Source organism: Mixophyes fleayi, chromosome 1 (assembly GCF_038048845.1).
Source record: "Mixophyes fleayi isolate aMixFle1 chromosome 1, aMixFle1.hap1, whole genome shotgun sequence".
Taxonomy (NCBI): Eukaryota; Metazoa; Chordata; class Amphibia; order Anura; family Limnodynastidae; genus Mixophyes; species Mixophyes fleayi.
The window spans coordinates 36,369,429-36,387,900 of record NC_134402.1 but is presented as its reverse complement, the minus strand read 5'-3'; the positions used below and the strand labels follow the sequence as shown (position 1 = coordinate 36,387,900).

At 40.4% G+C, this 18,472-nt stretch overlaps 2 protein-coding genes across 3 annotated transcripts in view; one reads left to right on the top strand and one right to left on the bottom strand.

The window, feature by feature from the left end:
* The window catches only part of ACOX3 (acyl-CoA oxidase 3, pristanoyl), a 79,823-nt gene extending 66,436 nt beyond the window's left edge, over nt 1–13,387 (bottom strand). For both annotated transcript variants that reach the window (XM_075194381.1, XM_075194382.1), the window contains exons 1-6: nt 13,189–13,387; nt 9,409–9,580; nt 7,437–7,670; nt 6,287–6,361; nt 5,889–5,978; nt 4,420–4,563 (exon numbers count right to left, since the gene is read on the bottom strand). In XM_075194381.1, coding sequence (XP_075050482.1) covers nt 4,420–4,563; nt 5,889–5,978; nt 6,287–6,361; nt 7,437–7,670; nt 9,409–9,570 — 705 coding nt within the window. In that variant the 5' untranslated portion in view covers nt 9,571–9,580; nt 13,189–13,387. The remainder of the gene's footprint in view (nt 1–4,419; nt 4,564–5,888; nt 5,979–6,286; nt 6,362–7,436; nt 7,671–9,408; nt 9,581–13,188) is intronic.
* A 266-nt stretch (nt 13,388–13,653) lies between these two features.
* Nucleotides 13,654–18,472, top strand: part of TRMT44 (tRNA methyltransferase 44 homolog) — a 28,753-nt gene continuing 23,934 nt past the window's right edge. Inside the window, exon 1 of the mRNA XM_075194380.1 lies at nt 13,654–14,075. Within this exon, the coding sequence (XP_075050481.1) occupies nt 13,715–14,075 (361 nt within the window). The 5' untranslated portion in view covers nt 13,654–13,714. The remainder of the gene's footprint in view (nt 14,076–18,472) is intronic.

The following is an 18,472-nucleotide window of genomic DNA, read 5'->3' as shown; positions in this document are numbered from 1 at the left end:
GTGGATAATTAATTATGAACTAGCAGCAGTAACTACAAATTCCCTTCATTTGGGGTTTAAAATGAATTGGAAAAAGCAGAGAATGTTCAGAAGCGGAAGAGACGGGATACACGCAATGCCACGCGCTCTCCCACGCCATGCCACACTCTGACTTATGGACTTTGTTACTATATACTTAAGATGAGCATATAAAAAGGTAATAAATGAGATCATAACTATGTCTAGGGATGATAGGGGTCGTGGTTGTAGTTTTCTAATATCTGTACCACCTGTGTGATGCTTACATGCACCTCACCAGCAGCAAGAGACAGGGGAACTTAACTTTAAAATGTTAACCTGGTAGATGGAATAATGAAATTAAATAGATCTCACAAAAATACAGTCCTGCATGCCCTGCATGTATTCAGTTATTTACCAGCATAACAGGCACTGGGATATAGACAAAAGTTAATTGCTACGACTGCTGGCAGCAGTCGAGTAGAGCACAGTATCTGTGACACCTAATTAAGCATTTCACACAGACTTTGCTCTAATTAATATCATGGAAAAAATATAGAACGAAAAGTATATTCACAATTATGCACTGGTCTAAGCACAATAAAGACTAAAATGAGATTGAGTTTTGTGGATTCGATATTACAATGTGCTACAAGGGGGGGGAGTTGTCAAATTTGCAGGGGGCAAAACAGCTTTTTAAATCACAAAATAGGATTATATTTTAACACAGACTCAGAGGTGGCATTAGCCAGTAACTTTACGAGGATATAAACTACTTTCTTAGCGCAGTCTAGACACATACTATAAAATGTGCTGCACACATACCATGAACCAATGTGTTTATGGTAGTGATAAATAACACTTTAAATAAAGTCTCCAATGTTCTTTGCTTCAATAAGTTATGTATCAACCAGGGGAGGGTGGAATAAGTGTCCAAATTAATGAATTCACTGTGCAGCAGACATACTATACAGTAAGCAGTACTTAGCATTATTACTAATTAACAGATATACAGTGAATGTGTAAAGTCTACACACCCTTAGTGAAGTGCAGGTGTTTACAAAACCTTTCAAGATATTTTTATTCCTCTTTCTCCCGTTAGTCTCCAGAGGCCCAAATAACAATCATTCCAAAGGAGGAAAAGGATCCATCAGCCAGGACTAAGGTTAATGGTGCCCTTTCTGATCACCAATGGAACCAGACAGGGATGTCAGGGATGTCCTCTCAGGGATGTCAGGGATGTCCTCTCTCCCCACTCATATTTTTTCTTTGCATGGAGGTTTTGGCCAGATGCGGATTGCGAAGGGAGAGCACAAACGTGCCCCGCTTGCAGGTGTCCTTCTTGCCATAATTGCCAATCCAGAGGTGTCAATCTGATTTCAGAATTCCAGCGGTTTGGTCGCTTATCTAACTCTAAGATCAACTTCACCAAATCAGTAGCTCTAAATGTATTCAGTTCAGAGGAATGACATACCGGTACCTCTCACATCCGTTATGTGGGGGTCACCTTTACCAGACATAACTCTATCTCTCTCAACTTCTCATTGCTTTTGGCTAAATTTAAATAGTTAAAATTATCCTGGATGGGGAGAATAAACACTATCAAGATTCATATACTGCCAAAAGTCCTATATATTTTTCAGACCCCTGCCATCCATATCCCTAATGCTTTTCTCAGGGACCATCAGAGAGCTGCTGGTGGCTTTTGCTGGGGAGGAGGTGGGGGAGATTGAAACTTAAACAAGAGATTTTGGTGAGATGAGGGTAGCCAGTAGTTTCCAGTTGTCAAATTTTCCAAGATAGTAAGATACTACCATGATGTCCATTTATCACAGGTTTTAGGAATTGTCCTGGGAGAAACCTCTGAAACAATGGGTCATTAATGAGGAAGAATCTCTACTGATATAGAGTGATCCGCTGTAGTACTAGGCCATTGTTACTGACTTATAGTTTGTTACATTGGGAAGGGTGAGGGATAGGGAAAGAGAGAGTTTAGACAGACATAAAAGGCTGTTTAATACAACCCAAAATACAAAGTGTTGATATTTAACTAAAGAAGTCCATCAGTCTCTCTTCCACCCCTCTGCAGCAAGTTGCCATGTTACAAAGAAGGTTCTCTAAGAGCAGGCAGAGTGTGACTGACAGCTGCAGAAGTTCTAAGGAGAAATGCGCCGTGTGCAACCTGCTTGTCTGTTAAAAGAGGGACACACATCACAAGACAGCCTGCAAGTGAGGTCTACCACTGTCTGGAATTGTGCAGAAGGGAGTAAGCATTATTCTCGCGCTGGTCGATTGGGCTCAGATCTGGTGATTGAGAAGAGCATGACATACGGAGAACATCAGTAACATTCTCATTAAACCACTGGAAGACCACATGTGCTGTGTGGACGGGGACATTATCATCCTGGAAAACACTCCTCAGGACAGACATGCCGCAACACTGGGCGAAGATGACCACAAAGTGCCATAAAGTGGTTATATTGCTCTCGATAGGGAAAGAATGCACTTTAATCCATGACAGGAAATGACACCCACAACATCATGGACCCAGCATGTTAAGAACATGTGGAAGAAGAATTCATATGACCATATCAGCTTCCTCCACTGCTCGGTAGGTCATTGCCTGTGCTCTTTGTACCACTGAACTCCGAACGTGCATTGCCCTGTGTGCGGGGCGGTTTATCACCCAACTGTGATACCACGCTCCGTGGCTGCTAGCTCAAGACGGAAATTTGCAGTCAGCTGATCTGCAGTGCTGACCTGTTTGCCTTGTACTTTAATCCAATGCATTGAGTATTAACCTCCACCCTCTGCTGCCCTTTGACAGTCATAGATTTCCCTCCAGAATCCATGCGGACTTCACCTTAGACACCGTTGCTCATGAAACATTACCAAGTTTAGCCGTCTTGGTTACTGAAGCTCCTGCCAAATGCACCCCAAAACCCCTCTTTGTAAGTCACAGAGGTCTTATCTCCCAGCCATGCTATTCATAATCCTAGGTATCCAGGACAGTCCAGCATTCTTATACATGACGCCGACCACGCTGGGAGTTTATTTACCCAATTGATGCACGAGTCACACCTGTGTGGAAGCCCTTGCTTGGTGTTACCATGTTTTGTCCACTGACCGTATGTCTTAAGTCTGAGCTGTCCAGTTTCTTATGTATGGAGGACCAAGTTTTGGTCCACATGATGGAGGGTTGGACAGCAGGTGGGGGGGGGGGGGGGGGGGGAGTACAAGGCACTTCTCATATGTAGCCAACATTGCATGGTGATAAAGTAGCAAGCAGGACCGTGGCCAATGCATATAACCCATATTCAGCATACAAGTTTAATATCCATCACATATTGTCCACGCATATCATATGCAGCTCCGAACCCAGCATAGTAGTCTCACACCAACCAGTCCTAGGCCCATTACTACAGCCTTGAGTCCAATATAAGAGCCTCATGCCAACCATATGTCACCCTGTGTCCAGTATAACAACCTCATGCCCACTATATACAGAGATTTGCCCAGATAGACATCCTTATGGCCACCAGAGGACTATCTATACCTAAACAGCCCTTTGACCAACATAGCAACTTAATGCCTACTGAAGTTGCATGTCCACCAAATTCTGCACCCTGCCTTGATTAACAACCGCCTCATGCCCACCAAATTCTGCACACTGCCTGGATTAACAACCGCCTCATGTCCACCAAATTCTGCACACTGCCTGGATTAACAACCGCCTCATATCAACCAAATTCTGCACCCTGCCTGGATTAACAACCGCCTCATGTCCACCAAATTCTGCACCCTGCCTGGATTAACAACCGCCTCATGCCCACCAAATTCTGCACCCTGTCTGGATTAACAACCGCCTCATGCCCACTCAATTCTGCACACTGCCTGAATTAACAACCGCCTCATGCCCACCAAATTCTGCACCCTGCCTGGATTAACAACTGCCTCATAGCAACCAAATTCTGCAACCCTGCCTGGATTAACAACTGCCTCATATCAACCAAATTCTGCACCCTGCCTGGATTAACAACCGCTGCATGTCCACCAAATTCTGCACCCCATATGATTGACATTGAGCAGGGTGTACTGACTCTATTCATAGAGAAACTGGCTCTAGGTTATCGTACAGTACAAGATCGCCTGGTGACGCAGCAATAAACCCATAGAAATAAAAGGCAAATACAAATCTTTATTTAAAACTTCTATAAAAGAATGATATTCTAACACTGTAAAAAAAACAAAAAATAAATAAATAGATTCTATATATATATTACACACACACACATATATATATATATATATATATATATATATATATATATATATATATATATATATCTATCTATCTATATCAAGCCCCTATGGATATTACACACCTCTTTCCATATGACAAGTAAAGAACATTAGTCTCACCTGTACAACAAAGGAGTGTAATCCATGGCACTGTCCATCTGACGTATACAGCTGGGCATAGACAACAGCGTGGGTGGCATTCTTCCCCATGTTACCCACCCAAAATTTAGCTGCCTCAAAATCTGGGGAGTTTATGAGAAATTCCTGGTAATCAAAACATTTGAATATTAAAGATTAATTTTATTAAAATGCATATTATTCTAAAAACACCTTATCTTTTACAGCTTTTTTTTGTGAGTTCTGTTTTATAAAAAGGGTAGTTTAGCAGTTTATCATCTATATATATAAAAAAATTAATTGGTCTGTTTGTCTGTCTCTCCAGTTATGCATTCGGACACCCCTGCACAGGATTAGGATGAAACCAACGTGAGGTGATCCAGTTGGATCCTGGCCAGATTTTAGGGGGGCGTTAGGGTCCCAGTTGGGCCTCCTGTTGACGTACGCTGGGCAGAACATTTACAAGGGGAGCCTGTTCTTCACCTTTCACTGGAGGGGGGGGGGGGGGGGGCAATTGGTCCGAGACACCTAATGGAGTGTATGGTGTACGCTGGCCAGAAACTGGGTCCTGGAAGCCTGTTCTGAGCCTTCCACTGGATGGATTTGGATGACAGCTTAGCTGCTAATTATTTTTAATATTTTGACGGTTACATCCAACTCAGTGATAACTTAATAACTTGAAAATTTAAACCCGAGCAACGCCAGGTACTTCAGCTAGTATACTATAATGATATTGCCACTAGGGGGCACTGTTCTATTAGTGTCTATGGCTGAGGTGCCAGTGGCAGGATTCACTGACGCTAATAAATGTAATAGATAAAGAATATAAGATTGGTAAGAATTAAGATCAGGCTGAAATTAAAAGTACCGTATATACTCGTGTATAAGCCGAGTTTTTCAGCACATATTTGTATGCTGAAAAAGGTGACTCGGCTTATACACGGGTGAACTTATCTGGTGTCCGGTCCCTCGGCTGTTAACTTCTGCATATGCGTTCCAACAACAGGAAGTTCGGCATTTGGAACGCAAACTTGCGTTCAAAATCTCTCTCTCTCTCTCTCTTCAAAACTATCTACTTTGCTTCAAGGTAAATTAGCGCTCTTTTCCACCCTAGGCTTTTACTCGAGTCAATAAGTTTTCCCAGTTTTATGTGGTAAAATTAGGTGCCTCGGCTTATATTCGGGTCGACTTATACTCGAGTATATACGGTAGATGATATTTTCCCCTTATAAACATCCTATCTATAGTACAGTTCGATAATACATATATCTGTTCTACAACACAGATCATATTGTTGTTTGAACACTGCATAAAAATTGCATTCTTGGTCACAGCAAACATCTGCGACTTTGGGTCATTAAGGAAAGTAACCACACCAGACAATACACTATAGCGTGAACTCAAGCGAGGTGCCTGTACATCACAAAAATGACAAGGCCGACGATCTGACACAGGAATATCTCTCAATGTACCTTAGTAGAAGCATCAAAGGTGGCGGTTGTCCTTATAGCCTTTGTGTTGCTGCCGTGACTGAGTTCTGTAAGTGCAAAACATCCGAAAATCTATAAACGTAAATAATTTATCGTTAGATGAAAAATGGGAACATACCAAACAAAAGGAATACATATACTTTACCCTAAAACTGAAAATGGATTAAAACATCTAGAACCTATTGTATAAACAAGTTCTCACAGCCTGAGATTGTCTAAATCAGATATGCAATGTTTAGTTCGTTAGATTCATATCGTTTTGTTATGTGTTTGTAAAACCAATAAAAAATACTTTATCAAAAAATTGTAACAAAAATTTAAAAAAACCCCAAAACATCTAGAACCTGGCTAATATAACTTTTACTGCGACGCCAACTTACCTCCATGCTTTTTGTTTGTTTTAGAAAAGTTTCGTGCCTCTCAGAGCCTGCGTTCCCCACAGCACCGGCAAAGACCTAAGATACAATCATGGAAATAAAAACCAGTAATGTAAGAACACCAATATACATTTATAGCTTCATACTAAATTCAAATGAAAGTCTTAATGGAGAAAGATTTACAATATTAAAAAGGTGAATTTTTCCCTCTGAGAAGAAACCGGCACTTAGCGGAGTAAGGATCAAAACAAGAAGTGATGTAAATGATTTTAGGTTGGTTGGCTGTGAAGATGGGAGTAATTTTTCCTCAGTCTGTGTTTAAGTGAGAGAAAAAAAAAAAAACCTAAAAAAAAATAAATTATATAATTTTATATATCCACAAACACACAAATGTACATATAGTAAAGTGCGAAATTTTATTTAGAATACAGCCCAGTTTAACAATGATGTCACTTTTTCCTCACAATTCTCATGAACATTAGTTGAGCCCACAAAATGGCTGCTTCCGTATGTTACAAAATGGCTGCCTCCGCATGTTACAAAATGGCTTTCACTTCTAGCCATCCTCTTCCAATACATTCCGAGGAAACAAACAGGACTAGCACGTGACATCCTATGTGTATTACAGTGAATAACATTATTTAGAAGACTGTTCCCACTGCAAACTAACATGTGTTGATATCATGTGTTGACGTTTAAAACACAATTTAGTCAGTTGAAAATATATCAGACATTACATGAACCAGCTATGTTCCATTGGAGATCTCTCCTAACCTTGGTAGCAGCATTCATGTAGTGTTATATTTTAATTTTATGTACTGCAAAATATGTACTACGTACATTATTTAATGTGCTGTACAGAAATGCAAATCAAAGTGTTAATGTATAAATGTTTGGGTTCTCCGTCCTCTTTAAAGCACTATAATTGCTGCTGACCTATTTAAACCCTCACACTTGTTGTTTAAACAACATAAGCCGATAAAAATTGTTAAATGCATCAGGCACCTGCACACACTGTAGGCAGCCATTTTGTGGACTCCATTCCGTAATCACTGGGACAAACTACGGCAAAATGGCGGCATCAACGGCGTACAGAGGAAAGGTGCCTTTTAGAATCTATACGAGTTCATTGGTGCAAGTTTACAAAACTTACCTGTGTATTTAGAAAGAATTTATCGGCAAGGGACCAGTCATACATGCCCAGGCAGTTTATAAGGACCAGCAGCTTCTCTGGCTTCTGCATAGTAGCCTCGAAAGTCAGGAAGTCATATTCAAATATTCTCTTGCACCGTAGGAAAGTCAGCTCCCTGTACTTTTCCAGAGGCATTTCCTGGCCGGGTAGGCGAGAGAAAAGCGGATCATTTTCCAGAGTGGAGAAAATCTTTTTCTGGAAATAGAATTATCAAATAATTACAATAATACCATGACCTACTGTAATAGAACTGCAGACTAGTTGTGCAGATGGAACAGGCTTATTGCAGTTATAACTCAGGGGTAACGTGAAATACATTTAAAGGGCAGCACGGTGGCTCAGTTGTTAGCACTTCTGCCTCACAGCACTGGAGTCATAAGTTTGATTCCCGACCATGGCCTTATCTGTGTGGAGTTTTGTATGTTCTCCCCGTGTTTGTGTGGGTTTCCTCCAGATACTAGTCAGTTAATTGGCTGCTTACAAATTAACCCTAGTCTGTGTGTGTGAATGACAAATATTCTCTATACAGCGCTGCGGAATTAGTGGAGCTATGTAAACAAATGGTAATGATGATGATTTTACGTGGGCTCGTTGTAGACAACGCCATCCACTAGTAAAGGTCACAAAGACTGACCAATTAAATAACTGCTGTTCTGTAGATGGTCAGGAACAATCTTTCTGTGTGTGCAGAGTGTCTCATACTATACTTTATGTTTTACGTGCACTCTTATACGCAAGAGACCACTTACCCCCTGTGTTCTGTACATGACTCTTCTATTGCGGTGTTACAATAAAATCTTGCTATCCTCAGATTTCCTTGTCATTACACAAAAAGTCCCCTCTGGCCTTAAAAGAAGACCACGGGGTAAATGTATCAAGCGGAGAGTTTGCCGGCGGGTTTGAAAAGTAGAGATGTTGCCTATAGCAACCAATCAGATTCTAGCTGTCATTTCGTAGAATGCACCAAATAAATGATAGCTAGAATCTGATTGGTTTTTCAAACTCGCCGGAAAACTCTCAGCTTGATACATTTACGTCCATGTCTACAGCACCACGTGGATAAAGACAAGTTGAAGAATGTTTGCTATTGGATAATGAGGCATTGTATACAGCACACTCTGCGGACATAGAAGCAACGCAGCCTCACTTGTTTGGCCTTAGCAAACAGTGAAATAAACCCTGCCCATCTGCAATTACACCACAAAACAGTAATATGTTCCTCTAGATTGAAGTAGACTCATATTTAAAGGGATGCATTCCTGTCCTTATATTTTTCTGTACAAGAGCTGCTGGGAATAGCTTTCCTTCAGATGATAACAAGGGGAGAGCTCCAAAGGCCCTCAGACCACGGAAAACTGGATACCTTTAAACTATTACTTGGAGATATTTAAACCATGGAGAGTCTGCCCATATTCACACAGCTTGGCCCGCCAGGATCACTGTGGCTGTGATGCTCCACATCAAAGCTGGTCAGGGGTGACATAATATGATACATTCCATTTGATGTAATCAGTTGGGTGATTAATTGGCGAGTGATCACCCCTCCACCATCCACTCCTTGTTATATGCAACCCGTGCCATGAAAATATGTGAGCTGAGCTTTATATACCAGACAGGACAGCACATATAGTCGCTAAGAGTCGTTTATGACCAAGCAACCCTGCAGCGCAAATTCTCTTTTCCGATAAAACGCGTCGCGCACCCAGTTTTACAGGGGATGCGCATGGTTTTTCAGGACAAGAGGGCGCCACTTGTGCTAATAAAGAAGCAGCGCTTATCCGCTTTTTTTCTTCACAAATCACCCTTACTGTATACAATTACTCACCAAGTTTCCTCTAATACAATATAGCTCTTTGTTTTTCCCCATGTAAATAATCAAAAGCACACAGTTATTAATCAGTATTGATTGTTAGAATTAATCAATATGCCTTACCTTAAACACAATAATATCTTCATCATCCAGAAACATCACCATATCCTTCCAATTGAATGAAGCCTTTCTCCTGTATGCACAGAGCGGTCCACTGGGCAAATCTGATAACAATTCAGCATGGGACGTCGCCCCGTTGGCATTGAATGTTTTGGCAGGAATCATTGTAAATCTGCTGGAAAAGACAGTATACCATCAAATGTTGGTGTAACAAGCTCAGTAAAAATACAGAATTGCTCATTTGTGAACCGGAAAGAACGCAGATGCACAATGCTTCTTTATTAGCGCTAGTGCAACAATTTACCCGCTAAGAACATTTCAAGGCACAACCACTTCCCAGTCCTTGACAATGACCCCATAAAAGGGAACTACACACAATTTCCACTTTTTTTTTCCCCCCATCTCCACTTTTTCACACCGGCAGTTTAGTAAATATACCCCTAGAGCCTACTAACTCTTACTGCAGCTTTTTTAGGTCTTAAATTAAACATTATGGTGGATCGGTCTTTATTGTGTTTCACTTTTGTCTGTGATAAAGTTTTTATTTTATTTTACAGTGCACAAATTGAATCTAGAAATGTGTTTTCCATGAAAATGGAAGGTGTCAATACAGGAAACGCCTTTCGAAATGTGACTTCTCCGCCCATTTATCTTATTTAAAATAAGTTTATATTTCTGCAAGCGAGGTACTGCCATTTTGGCACTTTTGTGCAAAAGTAGATGTGACATCATAAAACAACATTTGCACTGCACTTTTGCATGCTCATAAACAAGGCTTAGGGGTATATTTACTAAACTGCGGGTTTGAAAAAGTGGAGATGTTGCCTATAGCAACCAATCAGATTCTAGTTATCATTTATTTAGTACATTCTACAAAATGAAAGCTAGAATCTGATTGGTTGCTATAGGCAACATCTCCACTTTTTCAAACCCGCAGTTTAGTAAATCTAGCCCTTAGTGTTACACACGGTCAGATCAATGTTCCATTTCTACTGAAAGTTCCACTAAAATACATGTTGATCTACTAGTAACCTCCATAATGTGATTTGCTATCAGGAGTATATTTCAACTACATAAATGAAACAAATTATATTTGTAAATCATATTGATTTTCAAATATAATCACATTTAGTTAATCACGAAAATATAAAGCATTTGTCCTACGTGTTGAATGGTGCGTCACAACACCAAAAAGTTTACAAACCGCTGCTTTATATTCTGTGGCACTGTACATAGGGGAAACAATCACAACTTTAAAGTAGAACAAAAGAGGAACAAACAATGTAACAGAAAGTAAGAGCATGAGTATTATATTTAACAAGGACATGTAGCAGAGTACAACTGGGCTGTTATAGACCATAGAGATGAACATTTTGGAGTTTATTTTTTATTTTATAAAGCACCGACAAAAATGAATGAATGCGGTTTTAATCATTATACCACAGACATGTCTTCATATGTCCTCACCTTCTCCCATGCACAGAAAGAAAGAATAGACAATGCACTAGTGCAATATACATTAGTGCGACCAACAAATACATCGATATGGGGGGCTTGGTCGTATCACGATGGGGGAGGGAGGTGTGCCCGCATCATAATGGGGGGGGGGGTGCCTGCATCCCAATGGGGGGGTGTGTGTTCACATCACAATGGGGGGGGGGGGGCGTGCCCGCATCACAATGGGGGGGGGGCGTGTCTAGCACTCTCCTCACCTCCAAACACCATTTACTGCTGTGTGCACCCATTCACCAATGATCTGCCATGCACAGCAGCAGTTAATAAGACCTCCCGATTGGGTAGGCAGGACATAGCCCCGGAATAGGGACAGTCAGGAGGAATGGCCAAGCTGACATTTGCGTAAAGATACTTTTACTGTACTCAGCCAATGTTAGAATGCCCTGCGTGCCCCCGGTCCCACCTCCAGGTGCAGGCAGCAGTAAGTGCCAGGCTCGTGCACGTCTGCTTAGGTGCGTATATATACGCCCACTTTACGGACATGCGTAGAGAGATGTCACACAACATACATCCCACTCCGCAATAGCCCAAATGTCCTTATCAACTCTATTTAATATTATTAAAACCATATGACAGTTGCCTTTTATATTCGAAGTGTAAAAAAGTTTAACAGGAGGAGAATCTTAGTTCATGCACTAAATAAACATGTTTTATCTCTGGAATCACAGCACTGTAATAGATTACTATTCAACAGAATATTATTTGCTGACAGAGATTATATTGATAAAATGTTGATAAACTGTTAATGGACTTTATCATCCAGAGGTTTTAAAGTCCTTTGCCAGCTTGTCACTTGTACCCGTGACAGTTGTGTACAAAGTACTCTGCAGAAAGCCAAATGTTCTGCTCCTAAATAATGACACCTATTTCATGTTGTAAGAACGCTGCAAATATTTTTATCTCATTATTGTAGCACAAATAAATGAAACCATTATGTTAAATGAAACTTGCATTGTGAAAAAGCATTAAAACCATTGTAATTTCTTCAAAATTTAAATTATATTTACATATCACCAGCATTGCATGTCTTTAAAATCTATTTTACTCTTAAGACTCTCCCTGTCCTTGTGACATATCTAGGCTATAATCGTTACACACAAATGTATTTCCACACATCTCAAAACAAAATCTGATTGATTCTGTAAAGACGTGGCTGAGAAGCACAGGCGTAAGCCAGGCAGATAAAGCTAGGTATTTAGTAAATGTTGCAGGTTGGCATGCACGCAACACAAACCAATAAATTAGAGTTATCTGAATGTGAAAGGCTCCCAGCTCCTGAACAGAAAGCCACGACAAGGCAGAGAGGCTCCGTTCAGCATCGCTCACGTCATATAATTAATAACGTCACAATATTATCAATGGAAAAGAGCCGGCAAGAAGAAGCAGCGAGGGGAGTAAGCTACTGCCCGTGGTTAGATAGAATCGGGGATGGACTACTATCACACTGTGAAAAAAGTCAGTTTTGCATTTTGCAAATTATAGACCTAGATGGTGACACAGTTAGGCTGGATACACATTACAGAAAATTTCTCCTGATGTGATATAGTTAACGATTTTACAAACAAATGAAAGTCCCAATCAGCAGCCGCTTCATGTGTACACACTATACACATTTTAAAAGATTTACCTTCAGATCTGTGCTCTTCATCTGTCATAACCATCTGCTGAAAAGATTGTGACTCTGCAAACTCTAAGGAGATCTGCCTACACTGCTGGTCGTGAGAGCATACACACTGCAGAATTTGTCTGACATCGTTCCATTGTTTTGATTTTTAGTCCGTTTATAAAATAAAACGATACTATGTGCTTTGGAACGGTTATTGGCCCTATAATCGGGTGAAAAATCTGTAGTGTGTACCCAGCCTAAGGCTATGTACCCAATGGTAAATTTGCATGCTATCCAAGTGAAGTGCATGTAAACAGATATAAAGCATAGTGAACAATAATAGAGGTAGGTTATTTTTTTTAAGGAAAAAAATATTATGACATGTTTATTCATATGCATTTACCTCGAATAATTATTCAAAATGAAGAATAATGATCACTACAGAGTTCAAATTAGGTTCTGTGAACTCAGATCTCCAAATCACTGCTTTGTTTCCTGCAGTAGATGCAAAAGCTCATGGTGTAAAAACCTATTCATCTTGTAAAACTACTATCCTACTGACACTGAGGGATTACTGGGACCCAACATTTATCTAAGCCTGCAATGATCAATGAATGAGAGCAGCTAATTGGAAGCAGCCACACCAAGCCTACATAACTCACCTGAAATGACAACTATGATGCCACAGACTGCTGATCAGAAAGTGCAACAATGACAGCCAGGGATGGAACCTGATTCCAAGAGGCAGAGTTCCTACATAGGAAGGGGTGTTACTTCCGCCATCTTTGTTTTGGGAAAAATAGCCTGACTGGATGACCGTGCCTACAATTTACACACATCTAAGTATAATGCCACAATGACTACAAGTACCCACACAACTCTCAAAACAGAAACCCCAATTAATACGATTATATAAGCTTATTTCACCCAGCAGACCACGGTGGGACGTCATCATCATGCGATTGTTATGAATTCAAGAACTGTTGGTAGAGGGAAAATAAATACAATATGTGGATTGACGTTAGACGCTGGCGGCCATTTTGGTGTAGACCAATAGTCTTTTGAAATCTATTAGTAAGCTCAGGTAAAATGTCTCCCATTATGGGGACACTTTAGCTTGCCAGTGGAGATGGTGACAGCTGGGGTCGTCATTACTGGGTGCCTGGGGTTCCACGCTGTACTCGGAGGATGCCGGAGTTGGGGAGAGTATCGCTGGGGGATTCTGGCTGTGTCCTGCCGGGCGGTTTCTGGGCAGCGGTGACTGTGTGGCTGGAGAAGCCGCAGGTGCTGAACAAGAGACTGTGCGGCTCCTGCACAGAGCAGAGCTGGGAGGTCGGCCAGTCCGGGGAGGATTTGTTACTGAGGTCACTGCTGTCCCTCCTGCCTGGGCTCAGCTGCCCCGGGGGGGATGAGGATGTGTTGAGCAGTATTAGGGGCTATGTGGAAAGTAGGGAGTCCGGGGAAAGTACTGTTATACTGCGGAGCCTGATCCCAAAGTCCAACCCTCATTACTCCTCTACTGAGCCCAGGAGAGAGCTGGTCATAAGAGGTCAGTATTATCCTCTGTCTGTATTATCCATATTTCTCAATGACCCAGATCATGTCTGTGAAGGATCTTTGTAATTCATGGAATGTCATATCTCTCAACATTTATCCAGGCAAAATCAGTACTAAATAAGCTGTGTTCACCGTTCATTACATGCGCCACTCACCCTACCCCCGCGGTTCCGGAGAGCGGAGGACTCTGAGGGGGAGCGGCCCGCCCACTAAACATTTTTTTTCCAGTACAGACAGGATGGCGGGTGCCCCCGGAAGTGTGGTGCCCTCTTGCTGCGCTTACCATGTTCCTCCGGCCCTGACTGGGAGGCATGCAATTGTCCACTTGCAGAGTCTTCAACCAGACCCATTCCGTTTTGGTTTTATGTGTCTGCTTTATTTGTATAAAGTACAAAAAAAAATACGATATGTTACATTCAAGTGTACGCAGTATACCATAAAACATAATCATGCATATATTTTAGTACAATAAAATATTTTAGTACAAAGGCATAAAGTACAAGATATAACATCCTACACTATACATCAAGTACTGCACTAACCATTCAAACTTAAACGATATAACATTTCAAGAAAAAACTGGTGGGTGGGGGAGACATGAGTTTGAAGTTATATCGAGGGAAGGGTGCATAAATAAGGCATGACATACAATAACACTTAAAAACTGTGATAGGGGAGGGGAGGCACAAACCAAAGATTTTAATGATAAAAACACATAATGGGGAGAAAGAGAAGAGGGGAACAACAATCAATCATCTTCCTCAGGACTATCAATGGTGTTATAGTCTCTTAGCAGGCTGTGGATCAGCCTGTGACAGTCCTGGATGGTTATCTTCTCCCGCTTCAAAATGAGGCGATTCCTGATAAGCCAAATGTCGTCCTTAAAACATTTCATAAGGCGTCAGGCCTCCTGGATTGCCCCAATGGTGTGGGTCCCAGGAAATAATCCATAAAATACCGAATGGTATGAAAGGCAAGTCCTGGGCACACTGTCCTTAAGTTCATGTTCCAAGGCTTTATGTGTCTGCTGCCAAGCTTGCCATTGCCACAGAAAAACAATATGTGAATATGCCCCACCTGTGAAAAACATAATTATTTGAGACAAAAATTAAACTTGTGAAGGATAAATAATGATTTATTCAAATATTGACAGAACCACATTGTTAAATGAATCTTCAGAGAATTAAAGACCTGTACTGGCAGTGACTAGAACTGGAATGAACATTAAGAGGCTTCTATTTCTGTCTTATAGGAGATAATAATTGTATATATGAAATCCACTAAATATTTAATACAACCTCTATCTCTCTAACTTGGTGACTCAAGACATTGTTTTCATTTCTGTTAATAATTCTTGTTCAGTATCTTTAAGTATTACCTCTATTTTTTAAATTCTATTTCACTAAAGCTTATCATCATAATCCTCACCATTTATTTATATAGCGCCACTAATTCCACAGTGCTGTACAGAGAACTCACTCACATCAGTCCCTGCCCCATTGGAGCTTACAGTCTAAATTTCCTAACACACACACACACACAGACAGACAGAGACTAGGTTCAATTTGATAGCAGCCAATAAACCTACTAGTATGTTTTTTGGAGTGTGGGAGGAAACTGGAGGAAACCCACGCAAACATGGGGAGAACATACAAACTCCGCACAGAAGCTTATAGGATATTTAACATGAAATTAATAGACTAGATGATTTTTATTTTATATTCTAATGATTAGATGAATTTTATTTTGTATTGTAATGCATATTTCCATATTGGAATACTTTCATTATCTCATTTCTTGAAGTAATAACATTAAAACATGATTAGCCATTTAATGGTGGGATGATCACAGAAAGGTATGATTGCCTGCAGTTCACATCGAAAACACTGGATGTTAGTAGCCTATCTGTTTATCTCAATTTCAGATTTTACATATTACAACAAACATATCAAGCTTTAACTATAGATAAGAATAAACTAAAAACTCTGTAAGTAAGACTCCTAAGTGACTTATAATATCCATATAATTTACAATACGATGTGCATTATCCCAAATATATATTTATATATAGTTGAGTCTGTTGTGTCTGGACCAGGCATGTCATTATAAAGGAGTATATCAAACCTGTATATATAACATTCCTTAGGGCTCAATATTACACTGTAGTAATATATTCTTTATGGTAAATTGTATAAAAAAAATAATTACTTGGGACAGTGGTGTTTTCAGCATAGATATGTACACCTGGGACATTCTTCTATGCGTTTACAGTGAGAAGATGGCTATATTTTTTTTTTAATGTGGGATGATGGCGTTTTAATCATATATCTCCACACTGTGGAGTATTGAGAGCCCTAAAACACTTGGAATGATCAAGGTGTAAATAAAATTAAGAATGAAGAGGGACAGAGAATGTCCCAGACTTGGTAGGTATTCTTTGCATCTAGGAGACTGCCGAAAAACTTAGGATACAGAAACATTTTTAGAAATGTATTTATATTTGTAACAAATATAAACAAAACAGGCTCATGCCATTGTTGAATATGAATGGTGTAAATTAATATATTTTTACGTAGTATTTTTATTTATGATTGTGTGTTTTTCAACAATGGTGTACATATCTATGATGTTAATGTCATCCATCCCATGTAAAAAAAGAACTCCAGATATATTATTATTATCATCATTTATTTGTTAGACGCCACAAGGTATCCGTAGCGCCGTACACAGTACAAACAGTGGACTATACAGGGTGAAACAGTACAGAACAATAAACAAAAATACCAATACTTCAGAAGCTCCACACAGGCTAATACAATAAGCATGGAGTAGAAGAACAGGTGAGGAGACAGGAGGGAAGACGGCCCTGCTCATGTGAGCTTACATCCTAAGGGAGTTTAGACAGAACAGGCACGAGTGGAGCTAGAAGAGGCAAAGGGAGAGAAGGAAGAGCGAGTGGAGGAGGTGAGGTGGTTAAGTAGATGGTTGGTAGGCTTTACGGAAGAGGTGAGTTTTCAGTGCACGTTTGAAGGAGCACAAAGTAGGAGAGAGACGGATGGAACGAGGGAGGTCATTCCAGTGAAGGGGGGCTGCCCGGGAAAAGTCCTGGATTCTGGAGTGGGAAGTGGTGATGAGAGTGGAGGAGAGGCGGCGATCATTTGATATAGCCATCTTCCCACTGGAAATCATAGCAAACAGCCTGAGGTGTACATATCTAAGCTTAAAATGCTATCATCCAACATAAATATAAAAGATCTATCCATCTTCCCACTGGAAATGCATAGAAAACAATCCACAGTGTACATATCTATTCTTAAAACACAATCATCCCATGTAAATAGAAAATATATAGCCATCTTCCCACAGGAACCACATAGAAAACAATTATTGTAATGATTACATAATGATTTATTTTTTTACTTACCGGTTAGTATATTAAAATTTACTTATTGTGCATTGTTAAAATATCAAGCATATTGTAGCCCTAAAACATTGCTTTATTTTAAATACAGCTTCTGTAATGTATGAGTTGCTTTTCCTCTATTGACAGCATTGGGTGAAAGAAGAAAGTTAGTGCCATCTAATGGCAGAAAAATTAACAGCAGGCAATCATCCTGATCATACTTTTCTGTGATCATCCTTCATCCCTTTATTAGTGGCACACAGTAGGTCTACGAACACTGTAGATGATGCCTTCACCAGCCAATATGACCCATTTCAGCCAGTACAAAGCTGCCTGCTCCTGACTTTGCCACTTATCTTCCTATTGGATTAATTGGTTACAAAACAAACATCCTTCGGATTAGTTAAGTCCAGATTCTATATGCTATAGGGAAATAAGTGGGAAAATCTGCAGCAGAGCACTTGGCAAAATTGGTTATATGTCGGAGAGTTGGTTGCAGTACCTTGCTCTGGGCTGTCTTGCTGTGTGCTTCTCACAGATTCCTTTGGTTGCTGCAATAAAAAGGCTTCATTTGGTCTGCATGGGACATTATATAACTGAACAGCACAGGGGAATTATATAGATAACTATAGGTAACTGCAAAGCAACCAATCACCATCTGACGGTTTTCGTTCTACCTTTTCTTCAGTTATTTATAAGTCTCCATCATAGGGGCATATTCAATTCCGATCCGATTTGCGGTAACGCGCGTTACCGCGGAAAATGCGCACAACTGCCAGTAATACGGTATCGCAATAACGCGGATTTTCGTACGCAGCCCTATGGGCTGCGAACGAAAATCCACGTTATTGCGGTACCGCAGATTACATTCGCGGCCGTTCCGGCGCGATCCCGCGAATCGGAATTGAATATGCCCCATACTCTGTGTTATGTTGGTGTATATAGGAGGCAACTACTACTATACAATTTAAACTATGGCTCATGAC